The sequence below is a fragment of the Anomaloglossus baeobatrachus genome, chromosome 2 (genome assembly GCF_048569485.1).
Source record: "Anomaloglossus baeobatrachus isolate aAnoBae1 chromosome 2, aAnoBae1.hap1, whole genome shotgun sequence".
Taxonomy (NCBI): domain Eukaryota; kingdom Metazoa; phylum Chordata; class Amphibia; order Anura; family Aromobatidae; genus Anomaloglossus; species Anomaloglossus baeobatrachus.
In genome coordinates this window covers 428,837,565-428,855,643 of record NC_134354.1, presented here as the reverse complement: position 1 = coordinate 428,855,643, position 18,079 = coordinate 428,837,565, and the positions used below count along the sequence as shown (strand labels likewise).

Below are 18,079 nucleotides of genomic sequence, written 5' to 3'. Positions count from 1 at the left end.
CTGCAGCCTGTCCATAAATACAGGGAGCACTCGCAGGCAGTGCTGGACCTGCTGTTTGTATGTACAGTTCACTTTGTTGTTTTTTTTCTATCCTGCTGCCGGGGAAAGAAGGGAATTTTGTTACTTACCGTAAATTCCTTTTCTTCTAGCTCCAATTGGGAGACCCAGACGGTTGGGTGTATAGCTACTGCCTCCGGAGGCCACACAAAGCATTACACTAAAAAGTGTAAGGCCCCTCCCCTTCTGGCTATACACCCCCCGTGGGATCACGGGCTGATCAGTTTTAGTGCAAAAGCAAGAAGGAGGAAAGCCAATAACTGGTTAAACAAATTCAATCCGAAGGAACATCGGAGAACTGAAACCATTCAACATGAACAACATGTGTACCCGAACAAACCAAAAATCCCGAAGGAAACAGGGGCGGGTGCTGGGTCTCCCAATTGGAGCTAGAAGAAAAGGAATTTACGGTAAGTAACAAAATTCCCTTCTTCTTCGGCGCTCCATTGGGAGACCCAGACGATTGGGACGTCCAAAAGCAGTCCCTGGGTGGGTAAATTAATACCTCAAGTTTGGACTGTAAAAACAGCCCTTCCCTACATGGAGGCAACCTCCGCCTGCAGGACTCATCTACTTAGGCTGGCATCCGCCTAAGCGTAGGCATGCACCTGAAAATGCTTGGTGAAGGTGTGCAGACTCGACCAGGTAGCCGCCTGGCACACCTGCTGAGCCGTAGCCTGGTGCCGTAATGCCCAGGACGCACCCACGGCTCTGGTAGAATGGGCCTTCAGCCCTGATGGAACCGGAAGCCCAGTAGAACGGTAGGCTTCAAGGATTGGTTCCTTGATCCATCGAGCCAGGGTGGATTTTGCAGCCTGCGACCCCTTGCGCTGACCAGTGACAAGGACAAAGAGTGCATCCGAGCGGCGCAGGGGCGCCGTGCGGGAATGTAGATTCTGGGTGCTCTACACCAGATCCAACAATGCAAAGCCATTACATATCGATGAAATGGATAAAAGGAAGGTAAGGAGATATCCTGATTGTGATAAAAAGGGGATACCACCTTAGGGAGAAACTCTGGGATCGGGCGCAGCACTACCTTATCTTGGTGAACACCAGGAAGGGAGCTTTGGATGACCGCGCTGCTAGTTCGGACACTCTCCGAAGAGACGTGACCGCTACCAGAAAGGCCACTTTCTGTGAAAGTCGAGAAAGTGAAACATCCCTCAGAGGCTCGAAGGGCGGCTCCTGGAGAGCAATTAATACCCTGTTCAGATCCCATGGGTCTAACGGCCTCTTGAACGGAGGGACAATGTGATAACCCCCCTGCAGGAACGTGCGTACCTGAGGAAGTCGTACTAGGCGCTTCTGAAAGAATACAGACAGCGCTGCGACTTGTCCTTTAAGGGAGCCGAGCGACAAACCTTTTCCCAATCCAGATGCAGGAAGGGAGGAAAAAGGAGACAATGCAAATGGCCAGGGAGACACTCCCTAAGCAGAGCACCAAGATAAGAATAACTTCCACGTCTTGTGGTAGATCTTGGCAGACGTCGGCTTCCTAGCCCGTCTCATGGTGGCAATGACGTCTTGAGATAATCCTGAAGACGCTAGGATCTCGGACTCGATGGCCACACAGTCAGGTTCAGGGCCGTACAATTCAGTGGAAAAAACGGCCCTTGGGACAGTAAGTCTGGCCGGTCTGAGAGTGCCCACGGTTGGCCGACCGTGAGATGCCACAGATCCGGGAACCACGACCTCCTCGGCCAGTCTGGGACGACGAGGATGGCGCGGCGGCAAGCGGAGCTGAGCTTGCGTAGCACTCTGGGCAACAGTGCCAGAGGTGGAAACACATAGGGTAGCTGGAACTGCGACCAATCCTGAACTAGGGCGCCTGCCGCCAGAGCTCTTTGCTCGTGAGACCGCGCCATGAAAATCGGGACCTTGTTGTTGTGCCGAGACGCCATTAGGTCGACGTCCGGCATCCCCCAGCGGCTACAGATTTCCTGACACCATTCTGGGTGCAGAGGCCATTCCCCTGCGTCCATGACCTGGCGACTGAGGAAGTCTGCTTCCCAATTTTCTACGCCCGGGATGTGAACTGCGGATATGGTGGATGCTCTGTCTCCCACCCACATCAGAATCCGCCGGATTGCCTGGTAGGCTTGGCGATGCGTGTTCCGCCTTGGTGGGTGATGTATGCCACCGCTGTGGAATTGTCCGACTGAATTCGGATCTGTTTTCCTTCCAGCCACTGCTGGAAGGCTTGCAGGGCAAGATACACTGCCCAGATTTCCAGAACATTGATCTGAAGGATGGACTCCTCTGAAGAGAGTCCTTGACCGTCTGAGAAGGGAGACGTTCCTTTCTAGGGACGTCGACTCCCCAACCCATTGGCAAAGCATGTCCCATTGAAGTGGACGCAGATGAAACTGCGCGAAAGTGACTGCCTCTGCATGAGGCGTCTTAAGGGGTGTGACTGGCCTTGAAGGAGAGACTGCACCCCCGTCTGTAGTGAACGCTGCTTGTCCAGCGGAAGCTTCACTATCGCTGAGGGAGTGTGAAACTCCATGCCCAGATATGTCAGCGATTGGGTCGGTGCCCGATTTAACCTTGAAAAGTTGATGATCCACCCGAAACTCTGGAGAGTCTCCAGCGCCACGTTCAGGCTGTGTTGGCATGCCTCTTGAGAGGGTGCCTTGACAAGTGGATCGTCCCAGTAAGGATCACAGAGTGACCCTGAGAGTGCAGGACTGCTCCCACTGCTGCCCTGAACTTGGTGAAAACCCGTAGGGCTGTCGCCAGACCGAAGGGCAGGGCTACGAACTGAAGATGCTCGTCTTCAATAACGAAACGTAGCAAACGCTGGTGCTCTGGAGCAATCGGCACGTGGAGATAAGCATCCTGATGTCTATTGATGCTAGGAAATCTCCTTGAGACATTGAGGCAATGACGGAGCGGAGGGTTACATCCGGAACCGCCTGGCCTTCACGTGCTTGGTGAGCAGTTTTAGGTCCAGAACGGAACGGAAAGAGCCACCCTTTTTTGGCACCCCAATCAGATTGGAGGAAAAAACCGTGTCTTGTTCCTGAAGAGGAACAGGGATTACCACTCCTTCTGCCTGCAGAAGAGCATCGGCTCGGTGGGGGGGGGGGGGGGGAGTTCTGAAGAATCGAGCCGGAGGACGAGAACAGAGCTCTATCCTGTACACGTGAGACACAATGTCTCTCACCCACCGGTCTGTGACCTGTGGCAGCTAAATGTCGCCAAGCGGGAGAGTCTGCCACCAACCGCGGATGCGGAGAGAGAGAGCTGAAAGTCATGAGGAGACCGCCTTGGTAGCGGTTCCTCCGGCTGCCTTCCTTGGGCGTGATTGAGCCCGGCCGGAATCTGAGCCCCTCTGAGCCTTTTGAGCCCTTTTGGACGAGGACAATTGGGACCTGCCCGAGCCTGGGAAGGACCGAAACCTCGACTGTCCCCCCAGGACAGCATTACTAGGGTAAGTCGCAATGCAGACATTGCGAGGTTAAGGACACCACCTGCGGCACAGATGTACATGTGCTCAAGACCAGCTGCGCAAGACCAGCTGAAATAGCTTAGAGTGCCCATACGGCTGCGAATGCCGGAGCAACCGACACGCTGATAGCTTCACAGACAGATTTCAACCAGAGGTCCATCTGTCTGTCAATGGCATCTTGAAGTGAAGTCCCATCTCCACTGCAACTATGGATCTAGCCGCAAGCCTGGAGATTGGGGGATCCACCTTTGGACCCTGGGTCCAGCGCTTTACCACGTCAGGGGGAAGGGATAACGTGTATCCTTAATACGTTTGGAGAAAACGCTTATCTGGTAAGCGTGGTGTTTCTGAACTGCTTCTCTGAAGTCAGCGTGGCCAGAAAAGTACTCAATATACGCATGAGATACTGAAAAAGGATTTCTCCTGCTGTGAAGCTGACTCCTCCACTGGGGGAGCTGAGGGAGAAATATCCAACATTCCATTGATGGACGCTATAAGCTCATTCACTATGGCGTCACCATCCGGTGTATCCGGATTGAGAGCGGTGTCAGGACCAAAGCCCTGATCAGCTACGTCTGCCTCATCATACAGAGAGTCCTCCTGCTGGGACCCTGACCAGTGATGAAGCCGAGTGCCGCACCCAGCGAGCTAGCTTAGGCTGTCTGGGACTGTCGTCCGTGTCAGAGCCTTCACCCTGGAATGCCTGGGACCCCCCCGGAGCACTGATTATGTTCCAACTGAGGGTGGCCAGGGAGCATTAATCAAGATTGCCCATGGCCTGTCTGGACTGCAAAGTCTCTATCCCATGACAATCTATCAGCCGAAACTGCAACTCCGTCCCTGTCCCTGGACAGGGTTCACAGGTGGTTCCTTTGGCCACCTCTAGTAGAGACCCCGGCTGACCAAGTGCTACAGGGGAGCATTGCACACAATGGGGGTCAGTGGAACCTGCCGGTGGAACAGTATCACATGCAGTAAAAGCAGCATAGAAAGCCTGTGTTGCTTTTTTGCTGCTGTATTCTAACCATCTATGCAATGTATAGCATACAAGCATAAACAGTTCAGCACATGCAATACAAGCAGCATAGAAAGCCTGTGCCTTGGCACCCTTGCTTTTTTGCTGCTGTTGTCCAGCCATCTAGGAGAATATAGCCAAGAGTAGCGACCGTACAGTGCAATGTATAGCATACAAGCATAAGTACAAATGAACACTTCAGCACATGCAATACAAGCAGCCTATAAAGCCTGTGCCTTGGCACCCATGCTTTTTTGCTGCTGTTGTCCAGCCCTCTAGGAGAATATAGCCAAGAGTAGCGACCGTACAGTGCAATGTATAGCATACAAGCATAAGTACAAATGAACACTTCAGCACATGCAATACAAGCAGCATAGAAAACCTGTGCCTTAGCACCCTTGCTTTTTTGCTGCTGTTATCTCGCCATCTAGGAGGGCATATAGCCAAAGATAGCGACCTACAGTGCAGTGTATAGCATACAAGCATAAAATACAAATGGACACTTCGGTATTTAGTGGGGTCAGCACTTCAGGTGCTGCTTACCGCCCGCCTATAACGCAGGTGTGTGGTCGCCAGAGCCCTGTGACTGGTTGCCCAGAGCATGTCTCCGTTCCCCAGCTCGGACTGCGTGCAGGAATGGCTGCCGGCGTCCTGTGAAGAGGGGCGGGCCGTGGGCGTGCCCCAGACAAGAGCGGGAAACTGGCGTCCCACTGTGTCCAGTGAAGGGGGCTGGAGAATGCAAAGCAGACTCCAGCCCTCGGCGCTGACTGTCTGTACAGCGTCCCGCCTCTCCCCTGACTGGCAGGGCTGGAGGCGGGAACGAAACGAAAACTAGGCCGCAAAGCCGGGGACTCGAGTAATAAGCGCGGCCGTCCATGTGCACGGCCAGCGCGGAAGTCCCCGGCGCACCACAAGTCCCAGCCGCGCCACAATGTAAAAAACACCCAGCAGCGGCCGGCGCGGCAGTTCCCAATACATAAAGTCACTCAGCAAAGCTGTAGTGAATAATAGCACGAGCGCTCCGCGCTGTTGCCCCCGGCGCACTAACACTCCCAGCAATGCTGGTGTGTGTGTGCGCGCTTGCCCGGGGACACAGAGTACCTTAATGTAGCAGGGCCTGTCCCTGACGATACTCAGCTCCATATCCAGCAGGTTCTCTGGGTCTGTGGATGGAGCCCGGTCTCAGTGCCTGGAGACCTGTAAGATCCCACTTCGCCCAGAGCCCTGAGGGGGGATGGGGAAGGAAAACAGCATGTGGGCTCCAGCCTCCGTACCCGCAATGGGTACCTCAACCTTAACAAACACCCGACAAAAGTGGGGTGAGAAGGGAGCATGCTGGGGGCCCCATATGGGCCCACTTTTCTTCCAACCGACATAGTCAGCAGCTGCTGCTGACTAAAAACAGTGGAGCTATGCGTGGATGTCTGACCTCCTTCGCACAAAGCTTGAAAACTGATCAGCCCGTGATCCCACGGGGGGTGTATAGCCAGAAGGGGAGGGGCCTTACACTTTTTAGTGTAATGCTTTGTGTGGCCTCCGGAGGCAGTAGCTATACACCCAATCGTCTGGGTCTCCCAATGGAGCGCCGAAGAAATAATTATTCCTGGAAACCGCCAACAGCTTTCTAGGGCGTATCAAGCAACAATTGGGTCCTTCTGAGCTATAGGATCCTCTTCATTTTCATAAATCTAGTCTTATTAACCAAGAGGGTACAATTCTCATTTAAACGCCTGTCTTGCTAAATTCTACTAAAAAGGGGGCTGAAAGCCCGTACTTACGAAGCGCTCACTGATATCCTAATCAGGCACGAATACTAATATTCTTTAAAGCAAGATACTATTTATTTTAATAGCACATGAATAGTTAATGGTACATAGGCATTTAGAACTATAGTCATAGAAACTTATACAATAACAGAAATATGCATCAACATTACCGTTTGTTGTAGCAATCCTTTCACATCGGAGGGAACTCGAGTTAATGATAAGGAATCAACATGGCATCTTGCATCACAGGAGCAGTGCGTACACTTCAATGTCCTGGAAGGTTTCCCTTACATTAAGCGAGTCCGGTGTATTTTTATAGGAAAATTTGTAGGTTGTGTTTAAATGGTCACCAGCATGTGACAGCTGAGTCATGTTCATGTAACTTGACCACAAACTGCTGTGGGCACCGGCAGCTTCCTGCACATTTCCTGCACATCCTGCCAGTTGACAACTGGCCGACCACAGTTTGACCATAGTGTTAGTGAAATATTGCAATGAGCCGTAAATTTCATATGCAAGCTTCCTTAAACCTGTCTTTAAGCCAACCACAAGTTTCCGGTAAGTGGAACTGTAAATGTGACTTCCTCATTATCTTATTCCTTGGTCATAGTGAAATTGGATATCCAAAGGACATATCTTTGATACTGAATTATTGATAGGTCAAATAATATCTGGGATCACTCCTATCTTTTGATTATGATTCCTATCTAATCACACATTATTTCAGTCATATCACATTGGTATCACAACGCCCAATGAGAGGAGTTAAAGATTACACCCCATTGGCTGACAAGACTAGATTGATGGTTTACAACTTGTACAATCACTATTAATTTTAAGTTCCACTAGGAGACTAGGTTATGATCATAACTTGATTCCAATATGGTTTGGAATAATTAAATCATAACCGCTGTTTTAATCATAAATCAATAGTACACATGGTAAGAAGCGACTTTGTAATATTTCTTATCAGGGAAATTTCCTTTGCAGATGAAAGAGCAAGCGTCAGAGGAAAGAGCCGGAGGCCGAGGGAAAGAGCCGGAGGCCGAGGGAAAGAGCCGGAGGCCGAGGGAAAGAGCCGGAGGCCGAGGGAAAGAGCCGGAGGCCGAGGGAAAGAGCCGGAGGCCGAGGGAAAGAGCCGGAGGCCGAGGGAAAGAGCCGGAGGCCGAGGGAAAGAGCCGGAGGCCGAGGGAAAGAGCCGGAGGCCGAGGGAAAGAGCCGGAGGCCGAGGGAAAGAGCCGGAGGCCGAGGGAAAGAGCCGGAGGCCGAGGGAAAGAGCCGGAGGCCGAGGGAAAGAGCCGGAGGCCGAGGGAAAGAGCCGGAGGCCGAGGGAAAGAGCCGGAGGCCGAGGGAAAGAGCCGGAGGCCGAGGGAAAGAGCCGGAGGCCGAGGGAAAGAGCCGGAGGCCGAGGGAAAGAGCCGGAGGCCGAGGGAAAGAGCCGGAGGCCGAGGGAAAGAGCCGGAGGCCGAGGGAAAGAGCCGGAGGCCGAGGGAAAGAGCCGGAGGCCGAGGGAAAGAGCCGGAGGCCGAGGGAAAGAGCCGGAGGCCGAAGGAAAGAGCCGGAGGCAGAAGGAAAGAGCCGGAGGCAGAGGGAAAGAGCCGGAGGCAGAAGGAAAGAGCCGGAGGCAGAAGGAAAGAGCCGGAGGCAGAAGGAAAGAGCCGGAGGCAGGGGAAAGAGCCGGAGGCAGAAGGAAAGAGCCGGAGGCAGAAGGAGGAGCTAGAGGCAGAAGGAAAGAGCTGGAGGAAGAAGGAGGAGCTAGAGGCAGAGCTCTGCCCCCTCCTCTATCTACATAGAATCTCATCAGTAATCTGCGATCTCCTCTCAGTAATGGGAAAGTCTTCACTGAATACAGATTTTACCCCAGAATAGAGAATGTTGATAATGACCGATCAATTCTGGGTGAGATAGAAGCAGATTCCTCTGATAAGATATATTACACAGCTGCTTATTATCATGTGTACTATTGGTTAATGAAATACAAATTAAAACGATGGCTACTTAAATGGCAAGCATTACTACACACAGTATCAGGGCTTATGCACATCTGCAGGAATAATAAAAAAAAAAAAAATAAATAAATCTTTATTTTTATATAGCGCTAACATATTCCGCAGCGCTTTACATACATCAGGAACACTGTCCCCATTGGGGCTCACAATCTAAATTCCCTGTCTGTATGTCTTTGGAGTGTGGGGGGAAACCGGAGTACCCGGAGGAAACCCACGCAAACACGGGGAGAACATACAAACTTCCTTGCAGATGTTGTCCTTGGTGGGATTTGAACCCATGACCCCAGCGCTGCAAGACTGCAGTGCTAACCATTGAGCCACCGTGCCGCCCCGGAAGACTCTATAGCTCATTACTAGTATCACAGCATTGAACAGACCCCCACTGTTCTATCATTGTTCTCCCTAGCAGCATCCCACTGTAGGAAGAGGGGTCCAAGAGAGGGCTCAGTACCTCTATGGATATGTGTTTGCCCCCTTGCTAGGGGCTAACAGGTGTATAATACAGCAAAGCTTCCCAAATGTCTGGCTGCCAAGGTAGCTAATCAACATCAAGTAATCACATCCCTCTGTAAAACTTGTTATATGCTACAGCCAAAAATGACCACTGTATGCAAGGGTGTAAAGAGAAGACATTAAGCTCTTTCCAAATTCTAGCAGATAGGTCTTTAAAACAAATACGCACAACTTGAATGTAAAGGGGTTGTCCGGTGAAAATACGTTATCACCTATCTACTGGATCGGTGGAGATATCAGAGTGCTGGGATCCCCACCGAATGGGAGAACAGGCACAGTTTAGTCAAGACCTGGACGTTTTACCCATTACATTGGACTGGAGGTGTGCATGTGCGGCCTGTGGTTCTTTCATTGGCTATGTGGCTGCAGAACGACGCACTCAGCATTTTCCAGCAGTTCCATAGAGATGAATGGACCAGTGGTCAGGCTTTTTATATTTGTTCCTTATATTACATGGGTCAGACAGATTTGAGGATTTGTCCAATGTTAGCTAGTTACCCCTATCCACAAGGTAGCTGTTAATTTGCTTATAGGTGGTATCTGCACCTACTACCGGGAAAAGGGGAGCTTTCCCGCCAGTAGGTGCAGATACCAGCGGTGGGACACCTACCTATAAGCAAATTAACAGCTACTTTGTGGATAGGGGTAACTAGCTAACATTGGACGAATCCTCAAATCTGTCTGACCCATGTAATATAAGGAATATCACAATACGAGTTTTGCTGTAATGTGAGTAACCTGCACCAGAGCCTTCGCACTCACAGTTTCCCATCTTCCACACAGGCAGCCATAACAGCAGAGAACAAAGATGGACATACCTTGTGTTTCTTCCCAGCTTCTCCTTCGTTGGCCTGTCTTTCCTTTTTGGCATCAGAGAATACAAATTCCTCATCTCCATCCACAAAAGCGTAGGGATCCGGCTCTTGATCGCTGTCCAATACAGCTGTCGGGACGTACTGGTTCTTATTTTGATACTTCAGGAGCAGTTCTTCTGAAATTTTCAATGGCTTTTTATATTGCACCATTAACCTGGATCACAGAGGATATGGAAATAGTTAAAAGAAAGTCATTGCATAGAGGATAAGCATGACGAGCGGCGTCTATAACGAGTATCTTCCCTGACAGGTCTGTGTCAGTAATGGATGGAAAAACTAACCGACCTCAGCTCTTCAGCTCTCGTCCTTATAGGAGCTCCTGCACATTACAATCCACAATAATTCACACTTATCTGTCACCGTGTTTCTGCTGCCCCATCTGAGAGCAGCATGATGTAGGGACAGAGCCCCTGATTCTAGTAATGTGTCACTTAATGGGTTCTTTGATGTAAGTTTGATAAGGTTGCTTTCACACTACGTCTTTTTAACATGCGTCCTGAACGTTTTTTTAACGCAGAAACGGATCCAGTGCAAATGCGTTTTCATTTCAATGCATTTGCAATGGACTCGCGTTAACATGCGTTCACCTGCGTTTGCGTGCGTTATAGTGAGGATCCAGCGAGTTGCAGTTTTTTAACATCTTTCAAAAACGCTACCCTCGCTGTTTTACCTGCAGTTCTCTGAATGCTGAGCTGTGTAACCCCACCCACAGCACTGATTGGCAGCTTCCTGTGTAAGTGCCTGATAAGAGATATGGGCGGGGATACACAAAGCTGGACAACCAAGGAACAACTAGTTCTGCAGTGATAATCTCCTGCTGATAAACACGGATTTTAATAAAACGAGCAAGCAGCCAGTAAGTAACACATTGCAGGAATCAGGGGCTCGGTCCTTACATTAAGCTACTCTCAGGTTACATAGCAAAACCTGCTGTCTTTCCTTAAAGCAGCCATTCCCTTTCAGTAAATGTTAATCTCCAGTTGCAGATTTGCTGTGCACGCCTTGCCAGGGTTCCCCCTAGCGAGTCTGATCCTTGCTTCCAGTGTCTGGCTGTGGCGGTAACTCTGACGTCATGTTGATAGTATGGCAGCCAAAAGGAGAGTTCTGCAACGTTACGTTTACAAGAGTACACCCTGCTTGGAGAAACTCAGCTCATCAATTGGCTGCCATACTGTCAACGTGAATCAGAGTCGCAACCAACGCCGTACACCAGAGGCAGTAGTGGGACTCGCTGGTGGACCCAAGCAAGGTGAGTGGCTTGTTTCTTTACAATTATTTACAGATGGGGATTAACATTTGTTGAAAGGGAACTTACCCCTTTAATGGCTGCTATTCTAGGGGTTAGGATGCAAGACAAAACAATCACTGATCTCGAGGAGACCAAGCCAGAGGAAACACTGCCGGCAGCCAGCAAAGGCGCTCAACACAGTGAAATCCTAGGTGCATTGCCCCCTGGGAAGTATGCAAATCAAAAAAGGTCCGTGGAGCCTCTGTTAGGAGTCTCTACACAGAAAATAACCAGATATCGCAGGGAGCAATGCGCCTTTGCTGGCTGCCGGCAGTGTTTTCTCTGACTGGTCTCCCTGAGATCAGTGATTGTTTTATCTTGTTGGTCTACTAGGCATTGCTCCCACCTAGCCAGACTCCTACTCCACACTGAGGGGCAGTACCCCGAAACAGCTGACTGTGGATGGATACCTGGCCTTGGTATTTCCCTTGTCATATCTTTAAACTCGTCAAAGAGTTGGATATTGACTAAAAGGGCCGCTTAATATGGTGGTTATGGTGGTCTCCTAAAAAGAGCCACTCCTTTGCTAGGTCCTTCCCGGAGGGATATCTGGCTATTTTCTGTGTCGATAACACATCGACAGAGGCTCCACGGGACCTTTTTTGATTTGCAGGGGTTAGGATGTAGACATTTATGTCCGAATCTCAGTTTCCAGAACATAAAATATTAGGGTTGTAAGGAAAAAAAACACTTCGTTCCCATGTTCCTGGGAAAATAAGTTGTAGCATCAATAAAAGCATTGGTTCTGATGGTGTACCACCAAGAAGGCTGCGGGGTATCATGGGTACTCCCATCAGAACCAAGGCTTTTGTTGATGCTACAACGTCTTTTCCCAGGAATATTGGAATGGACTTTTGGCCAACAACTCTAACAGTAAGGCATGTCTTACTAAGGTGCATGAAAGCAGTGTATACACCAAGTAAACTGGTCTCACTGACAATGCAGTCCCATCGACAGCCAGCAGGCACAGAACTGGAGCTGCTGAGCACAAAATTACACAATGTCAGAACCGCCCACTTGGCTGAAAAACCTTAGGATGAGCAGAGGTTAAGATTATACAGATTCCGTTTCCACATCTGCTCAGCCCCTGCTGACCTATGATACCATGCTGCGGGGCCTGCATGTTCATGGAGACAGGTCCTCTAGGGTCCCATGTCACATTCAGTACCTTGTAAAGCCTGTCTGAGGAACACACAAATGATTCAAGAGGGGTATATAGCCAGCCTTGACTCATACTGAAGGCACGCCTAAGAATAGTGGTTTGGGCATTTGTAAAGCAATATAAAAGTGGCCCCGATGGTAGTCCGCGATGCCCGCAGTCTGCCAGCACAGCGCTCCGCTTACATAAATAAGGTGCTTTATCAGGATGTATAAAAAGAAGAAACACAAGCTAAGCAAGAGGCCATCATCCAGGACAGATTATCGGCTACATCATACCCGATGTTTACTGCTCAAAGTCTTGGAGACGACCAACATTTTTAATACAACTTTGACAATGATGAACAAGTGTGACCAGGAACAGATCGGTCCAGACAAGTATTCCTACAGCCTGCGATTTCTAAATGAAGCAACTTCCAAAATAACCGGTGTTGTGCTGAATATGTTGCAAATTTTATCCCGTTCGCGTACGTGGATATATTCAGCTAAGTGTGGCCTCACCCTAACTGTAGGGACGTGTGTTAGACCTAATGGGCTCCTCCAATTATATTCCATACGTCGGTCTGGCGGGAGGTCTGCCAGTCTCATTTGTGTCTACGAGGCTATGTTTGGGTTGGGAAACCTGCGATGAGTCCTGGCCATGTGCTCGCGGGAGATCGGACCTGCGGACTTTTCTGCAGGTATTTCCGCAGGTTCACTCAGCAACTCACCAGAATCCGCAGCTATCCATTGCTGGGGTATTTCTGCGAAATTGTTGCGGGAAACCTGCGGAATTCCCGCCCTGTATCTCCATAGTGGAAAGGCAGGAATGTCGCAGGAATAATTGACATGCAGTTACGTGCGGCTGTGGGACATCCGCAGCATATTCCGCAGCCGCACATACCGCAGCATTGATACAGCACTCCCCAAATTCCATAGGATAACATGGGGAGTGTCTGAACTTGCGTAAACCCCTGGATTTATCTGGAAAATGTAGAAAATCCGTGGGTTTTCCGCAGTAACTTTCTCCTGTGGGCACATGGCCTAATTGTGTGCATGCTGTATACAGATGAAATATGTAGTACTTACTCTGTGATAGAAGTGTTACTGTCCTTTCCCGCAGAGCCAAAGCCATCTTCTCTTACTTTGTCATTTGGAAGTGATGGAGGGAGAAACTCGGATTCCTTTCTCTTTGGGACCTTGTAATATTTCCATGTGTTGTCAGTCTCCCCTTCCTCCATGTGCACGGCGGTGCCAACATAAACTGTAGGTTCCAGGACTTCGGTGAACGAGGGAGCGAAGGTTTGGGACAAGCCGTCTATTCGTTCATCTATTGCTTTAGCGGGAATTAAAGGATCTGGAGTGGGCATCTGATAGAAATGCTGACTTTGAGGTGTTGATGGATTTTTTACACTTTCCCCGCCATCATCTAAGACCTCACAGGGATGAGGACTCAGTGGAGGAGGTTGAGGCGAATTGCTCATCTCATTGCCATGCAACTGTGGAGTTTTTGCTACATCGCTTGGCCTGATATTTGGGAATCGCCCTCGGCTATCTTGAGAGCGAATTCCAAGTCTCTGGCTTGTAGTATCAGTTTCCATGTTCACATCATCACCAAGAGAGATCCGGTGATGAAACGGAGTAAGTGGGCGCTTCTGAGGCTTGTCACCTTTTTCCTGCTTCTCGTTAGTTTTGTGCTTTTGAGCCGCTTGCTGTTGCGGCCCCGCCGGCGTCACTTGACTTGGCTGACCTGAATTTCTCTGCTTCAGATTTTTGTGCCTGAAATTAGATTTAGAAAAGTCAACATTAGTGACAATAGTTCACTCAACATCAAATGGTAAAATGTTTCAAGAACAATGCAGACATCAGATAAATAAATCCTTTTTATGTGACAGTGTGAATAGATGAGACGAAGAACATATCTAGCCAAAAATCCCGTTTACAGCCAATCTTTAATATGCTGTCCTCATAAAGCACCAGGCACAATTTTTACCCTGATATATGGCTTTCACTAACCGCTTGCAGACCCAGATGCACAGTACTCCCTAATATTTGGCCTACAACGGTATGTGCATTCAATCTCTTTCCAAGGAGGGCAAACCAAACGGGATTTTCAAGCAGAAACCGCCTGTCTTGTCCCCTGAATCACCTTTATAAGGGTTCATTTTGGGTTTTCGCGGGGTCCAAAACACTTTTATTCAGTACAAGAACAGTGGATGGATTTATAGAAATTTCCTGCCCACTATGTTTCTTTTCTCCGCAGCGTAAACTGAGCTTCCCGAGCTGCAGCATGTCAATTTATGCTTGTGGAGAGGCGAGTGTTCTCCGCAGGAAAACATAGCAACAACACACTGCGCCCAGAGCACTGATCGTGGGTACAGACCGCTGCATTCATCCACGGAGAACAGTCGCATCTCCACAGAAGACACACTACATCTACAAAGTATTGTGGGTACGTACCCTTAGGATTGTTTTTTTGTGCGTTTGTGGATTTATTTTTTTTATTCTATTCTCTAGGGAAGAAACAGCTAGTAATTTTTCAAGCCATAATGATAATACTAAAAAAAAAAAACCAAAACAAAACAAAAAAACACCCAGGCGTCTTTTGAGCCTTCCATTGTTAAGTATAATACGTATGCGGACGGAAGCCGCCTGCAGAATGACACTGGAAGATTGAACCTACAAACAGCCAGTTGTTTTTACACAGAAATACATATATTCAGTCTTTTGAGTGTTTTATTTAGAGCTTCTTCAGGAGATTTCAAAGCCGACCTCTCTGGAATAAGCATTGTGTGCACATACGCCGAGAGGTCTAACTTCAGTCTGCCATTTGAAGATGTGTAATTCTGGTGGAGGTGAGCGGTGCTTACCTTGAGCAGACACACGTTGTCCTTTGTGTAGCTTCTACAAAATCCCAGGTTGTGGCCTTCTCAGACGGCTCCTCGTCACACACCCCATTAGTAGTAGCAGAGAACTTCCTTCTGTAATATAAAAAAACAATAACTAACAGAGAAACACAAGACAATATACCCCCATAGACCATACTAACAGTATTTTACTTGTAGACCTCATGCCTCTCCCTTCTAATGGCAGTCTAACTACAACCAGTCCTGGACCATGAATGAATCGTGGGTTGTGTCACAATCGTCGGCTTTGCAGGCCACGGTGGATACAAATGTGACACTATTCTTCTTGTTCACAAGGCAGTACAATTTCAGCCTGGTTTCCTGTTTTTGTTAATACAGGAAACAAACATGAATTTATCATGTTCTTGCCCGTTTTATCCCCTTTACGACATCTGCTATGAATGTACGGTGCATGTCAGAAAAGTGTGTGGAGCAGGCTCAAGGGCTCCATACCCGGCAGGACCACTCACTAACAAATGCAGGTGGAACAGAACTCGCGATTGTTAACTTATTAAATCCTGTTGTCAACTCTGACAGCAAGATTTAACATGAGTCAGCATAGAGGATGCCATTTTAAGCACCCATTAGCGTGACGTGATCACTGTGTACCTATGGGTTGCTATGGCAGGAGGGGGGTCTGCTGAAGGCCCCCCATGCTTGTCGTAGCAGCACTCCTTTGAAACCCTACCTGTAGTCGGGCTTCAAAGGAGACAGATTAACTTTGCGATATACAGCAATAGCATTGCTGTATATCGAAGAAAAGCTGCCCAATTCGTGGTCAATTTCTGGAGTAAGGTAATCTTCTCTGATGAGTCTTATTTTCAGCTTTGCCTAACACCTGGTCGTCTAATGGTTAGTTAGATGGAGACCTGGAGAGGCATACAAGCCACAGCGTCTTGCACCCACAGTGAAATTTGGTTGAGGATTGGTGATGATCTGGGGATGCTTCAGCAAGGCTGGAATTGGGCAGATTAAACTTTGCGAAGGACATATGAATTAAGGTTATGCTGGAAAAACAGTTGCTTCCTTCTGCTCAGGCAATGTTCCCCAACTCTGAGGACTGTTTTTTCCAGCAGGACAATGCGCCATGCCACACACCTAGGTCAATCAATATGTGGATGAAGGACCACCACATCAAAACCCTGTCATGGTGGCCAGCCCAATCTCCAGACCTGGACGCCATTGAAAATCTCTGGAATGTAATCAAGAGGAAGATGGATAGTCACAAGCCATCAAACAAAGAAGAACTGCTTACATTTTTGCGCCAGGAGTGGCATAAGGTCACCCAAAAGCAGTGTACACAAGACTGGTGCAAAGCATACCAAGACGCATGAAAGCTCTACTCGCGAAAATTGTGTCACTGTCCAAATATTTCTGGACCTAACTGTAATTATATATATATATATATATATATATATATATATATATATATATATATATATATATTATATATATATATACACATACATATATATAGTCAGGGCCAGAGATATTTGGACAGTGACACAAGTTTTGTTGTTTTAGCTGTTTACAAAAACATGTTTAGAAATACAATTATATATATAATATGGGCTGAAAGTGCACACTCCCAGCTGCAATATGAGAGTTTTCACATCCAAATCGGAGAAAGGGTTTAGGAATCATAGCTCTGGAATGCATAGCCTCCTCTTTTTCAAGGGACCAAAAGTAATTGGACAAGGGACTCTAAGGGCTGCAATTAACTCTGAAGGCGTCTCCCTCGTTAACCTGTAATCAATGAAGTAGTTAAAAGGTCTGGGGTTGATTACAGGTGTGTGGTTTTGCATTTGGAAGCTGTTGCTGTGACCAGACAACATGCGGTCTAAGGAACTCTCAATTGAGGTGAAGCAGAACATCCTGAGGCTGAAAAAAAAGAAAAAATCCATCAGAGAGATAGCAGACATGCTTGGAGTAGCAAAATCAACAGTCGGGTACATTCTGAGAAAAAAGGAATTGACTGGTGAGCTTGGGAACTCAAAAAGGCCTGGGCGTCCACGGATGACAACAGTGGTGGATGATCGCCGCATACTTTCTTTGGTGAAGAAGAACCCGTTCACAACATCAACTGAAGTCCACAACACACTCAGTGAAGTAGGTGTATCTGTCTCTAAGTCCACAGTAAAGAGAAGACTCCATGAAAGTAAATACAAAGGGTTCACATCTAGATGCAAACCATTCATCAATTCCAAAAATAGACAGGCCAGAGTTAAATTTGCTGAAAAACACCTCATGAAGCCAGCTCAGTTCTGGAAAAGTATTCTATGGACAGATGAGACAAAGATCAACCTGTACCAGAATGATGGGAAGAAAAAAGTTGGGAGAAGAAAGGGAACGGCACATGATCCAAGGCACACCACATCCTCTGTAAAACATGGTGGAGGCAACGTGATGGCATGGGCATGCATGGCTTTCAATGGCACTGGGTCACTTGTGTTTATTGATGACATAACAGCAGACAAGAGTAGCCGGATGAATTCTGAAGTGTACCGGGATATACTTTCAGCCCAGATTCAGCCAAATGCCGCAAAGTTGATCGGACGGCGCTTCATAGTACAGATGGACAATGACCCCAAGCATACAGCCAAAGCTACCCAGGAGTTCATGAGTGCAAAAAAGTGGAACATTCTGCAATGGCCAAGTCAATCACCAGATCTTAACCCAATTGAGCATGCATTTCACTTGCTCAAATCCAGACTTAAGACGGAAAGACCCACAAACAAGCAAGACCTGAAGGCTGCGGCTGTAAAGGCCTGGCAAAGCATTAAGAAGGAGGAAACCCAGCGTTTGGTGATGTCCATGGGTTCCAGACTTAAGGCAGTGATTGCCTCCAAAGGATTCGCAACAAAATATTGAAAATAAAAATATTTTGTTTGGGTTTGGTTTATTTGTCCAATTACTTTTGACCTCCTAAAATGTGGAGTGTTTGTAAAGAAATGTGTACAATTCCTACAATTTCTATCAGATATTTTTGTTCAAACCTTCAAATTAAACGTTACAATCTGCACTTGAATTCTGTTGTAGAGGTTTCATTTCAAATCCAA

At 48.1% G+C, this 18,079-nt stretch overlaps 1 protein-coding gene across 1 annotated transcript in view; it reads right to left on the bottom strand.

The window, feature by feature from the left end:
* Nucleotides 1-18,079, bottom strand: part of MED13 (mediator complex subunit 13) — a 196,762-nt gene that overhangs the window by 88,292 nt on the left and 90,391 nt on the right. Inside the window, exons 8-10 of the mRNA XM_075336235.1 lie at nucleotides 14,985-15,095; nucleotides 13,204-13,893; nucleotides 9,633-9,843 (exon numbers count right to left, since the gene is read on the bottom strand). Coding sequence (XP_075192350.1) covers nucleotides 9,633-9,843; nucleotides 13,204-13,893; nucleotides 14,985-15,095 — 1,012 coding nt within the window. The remainder of the gene's footprint in view (nucleotides 1-9,632; nucleotides 9,844-13,203; nucleotides 13,894-14,984; nucleotides 15,096-18,079) is intronic.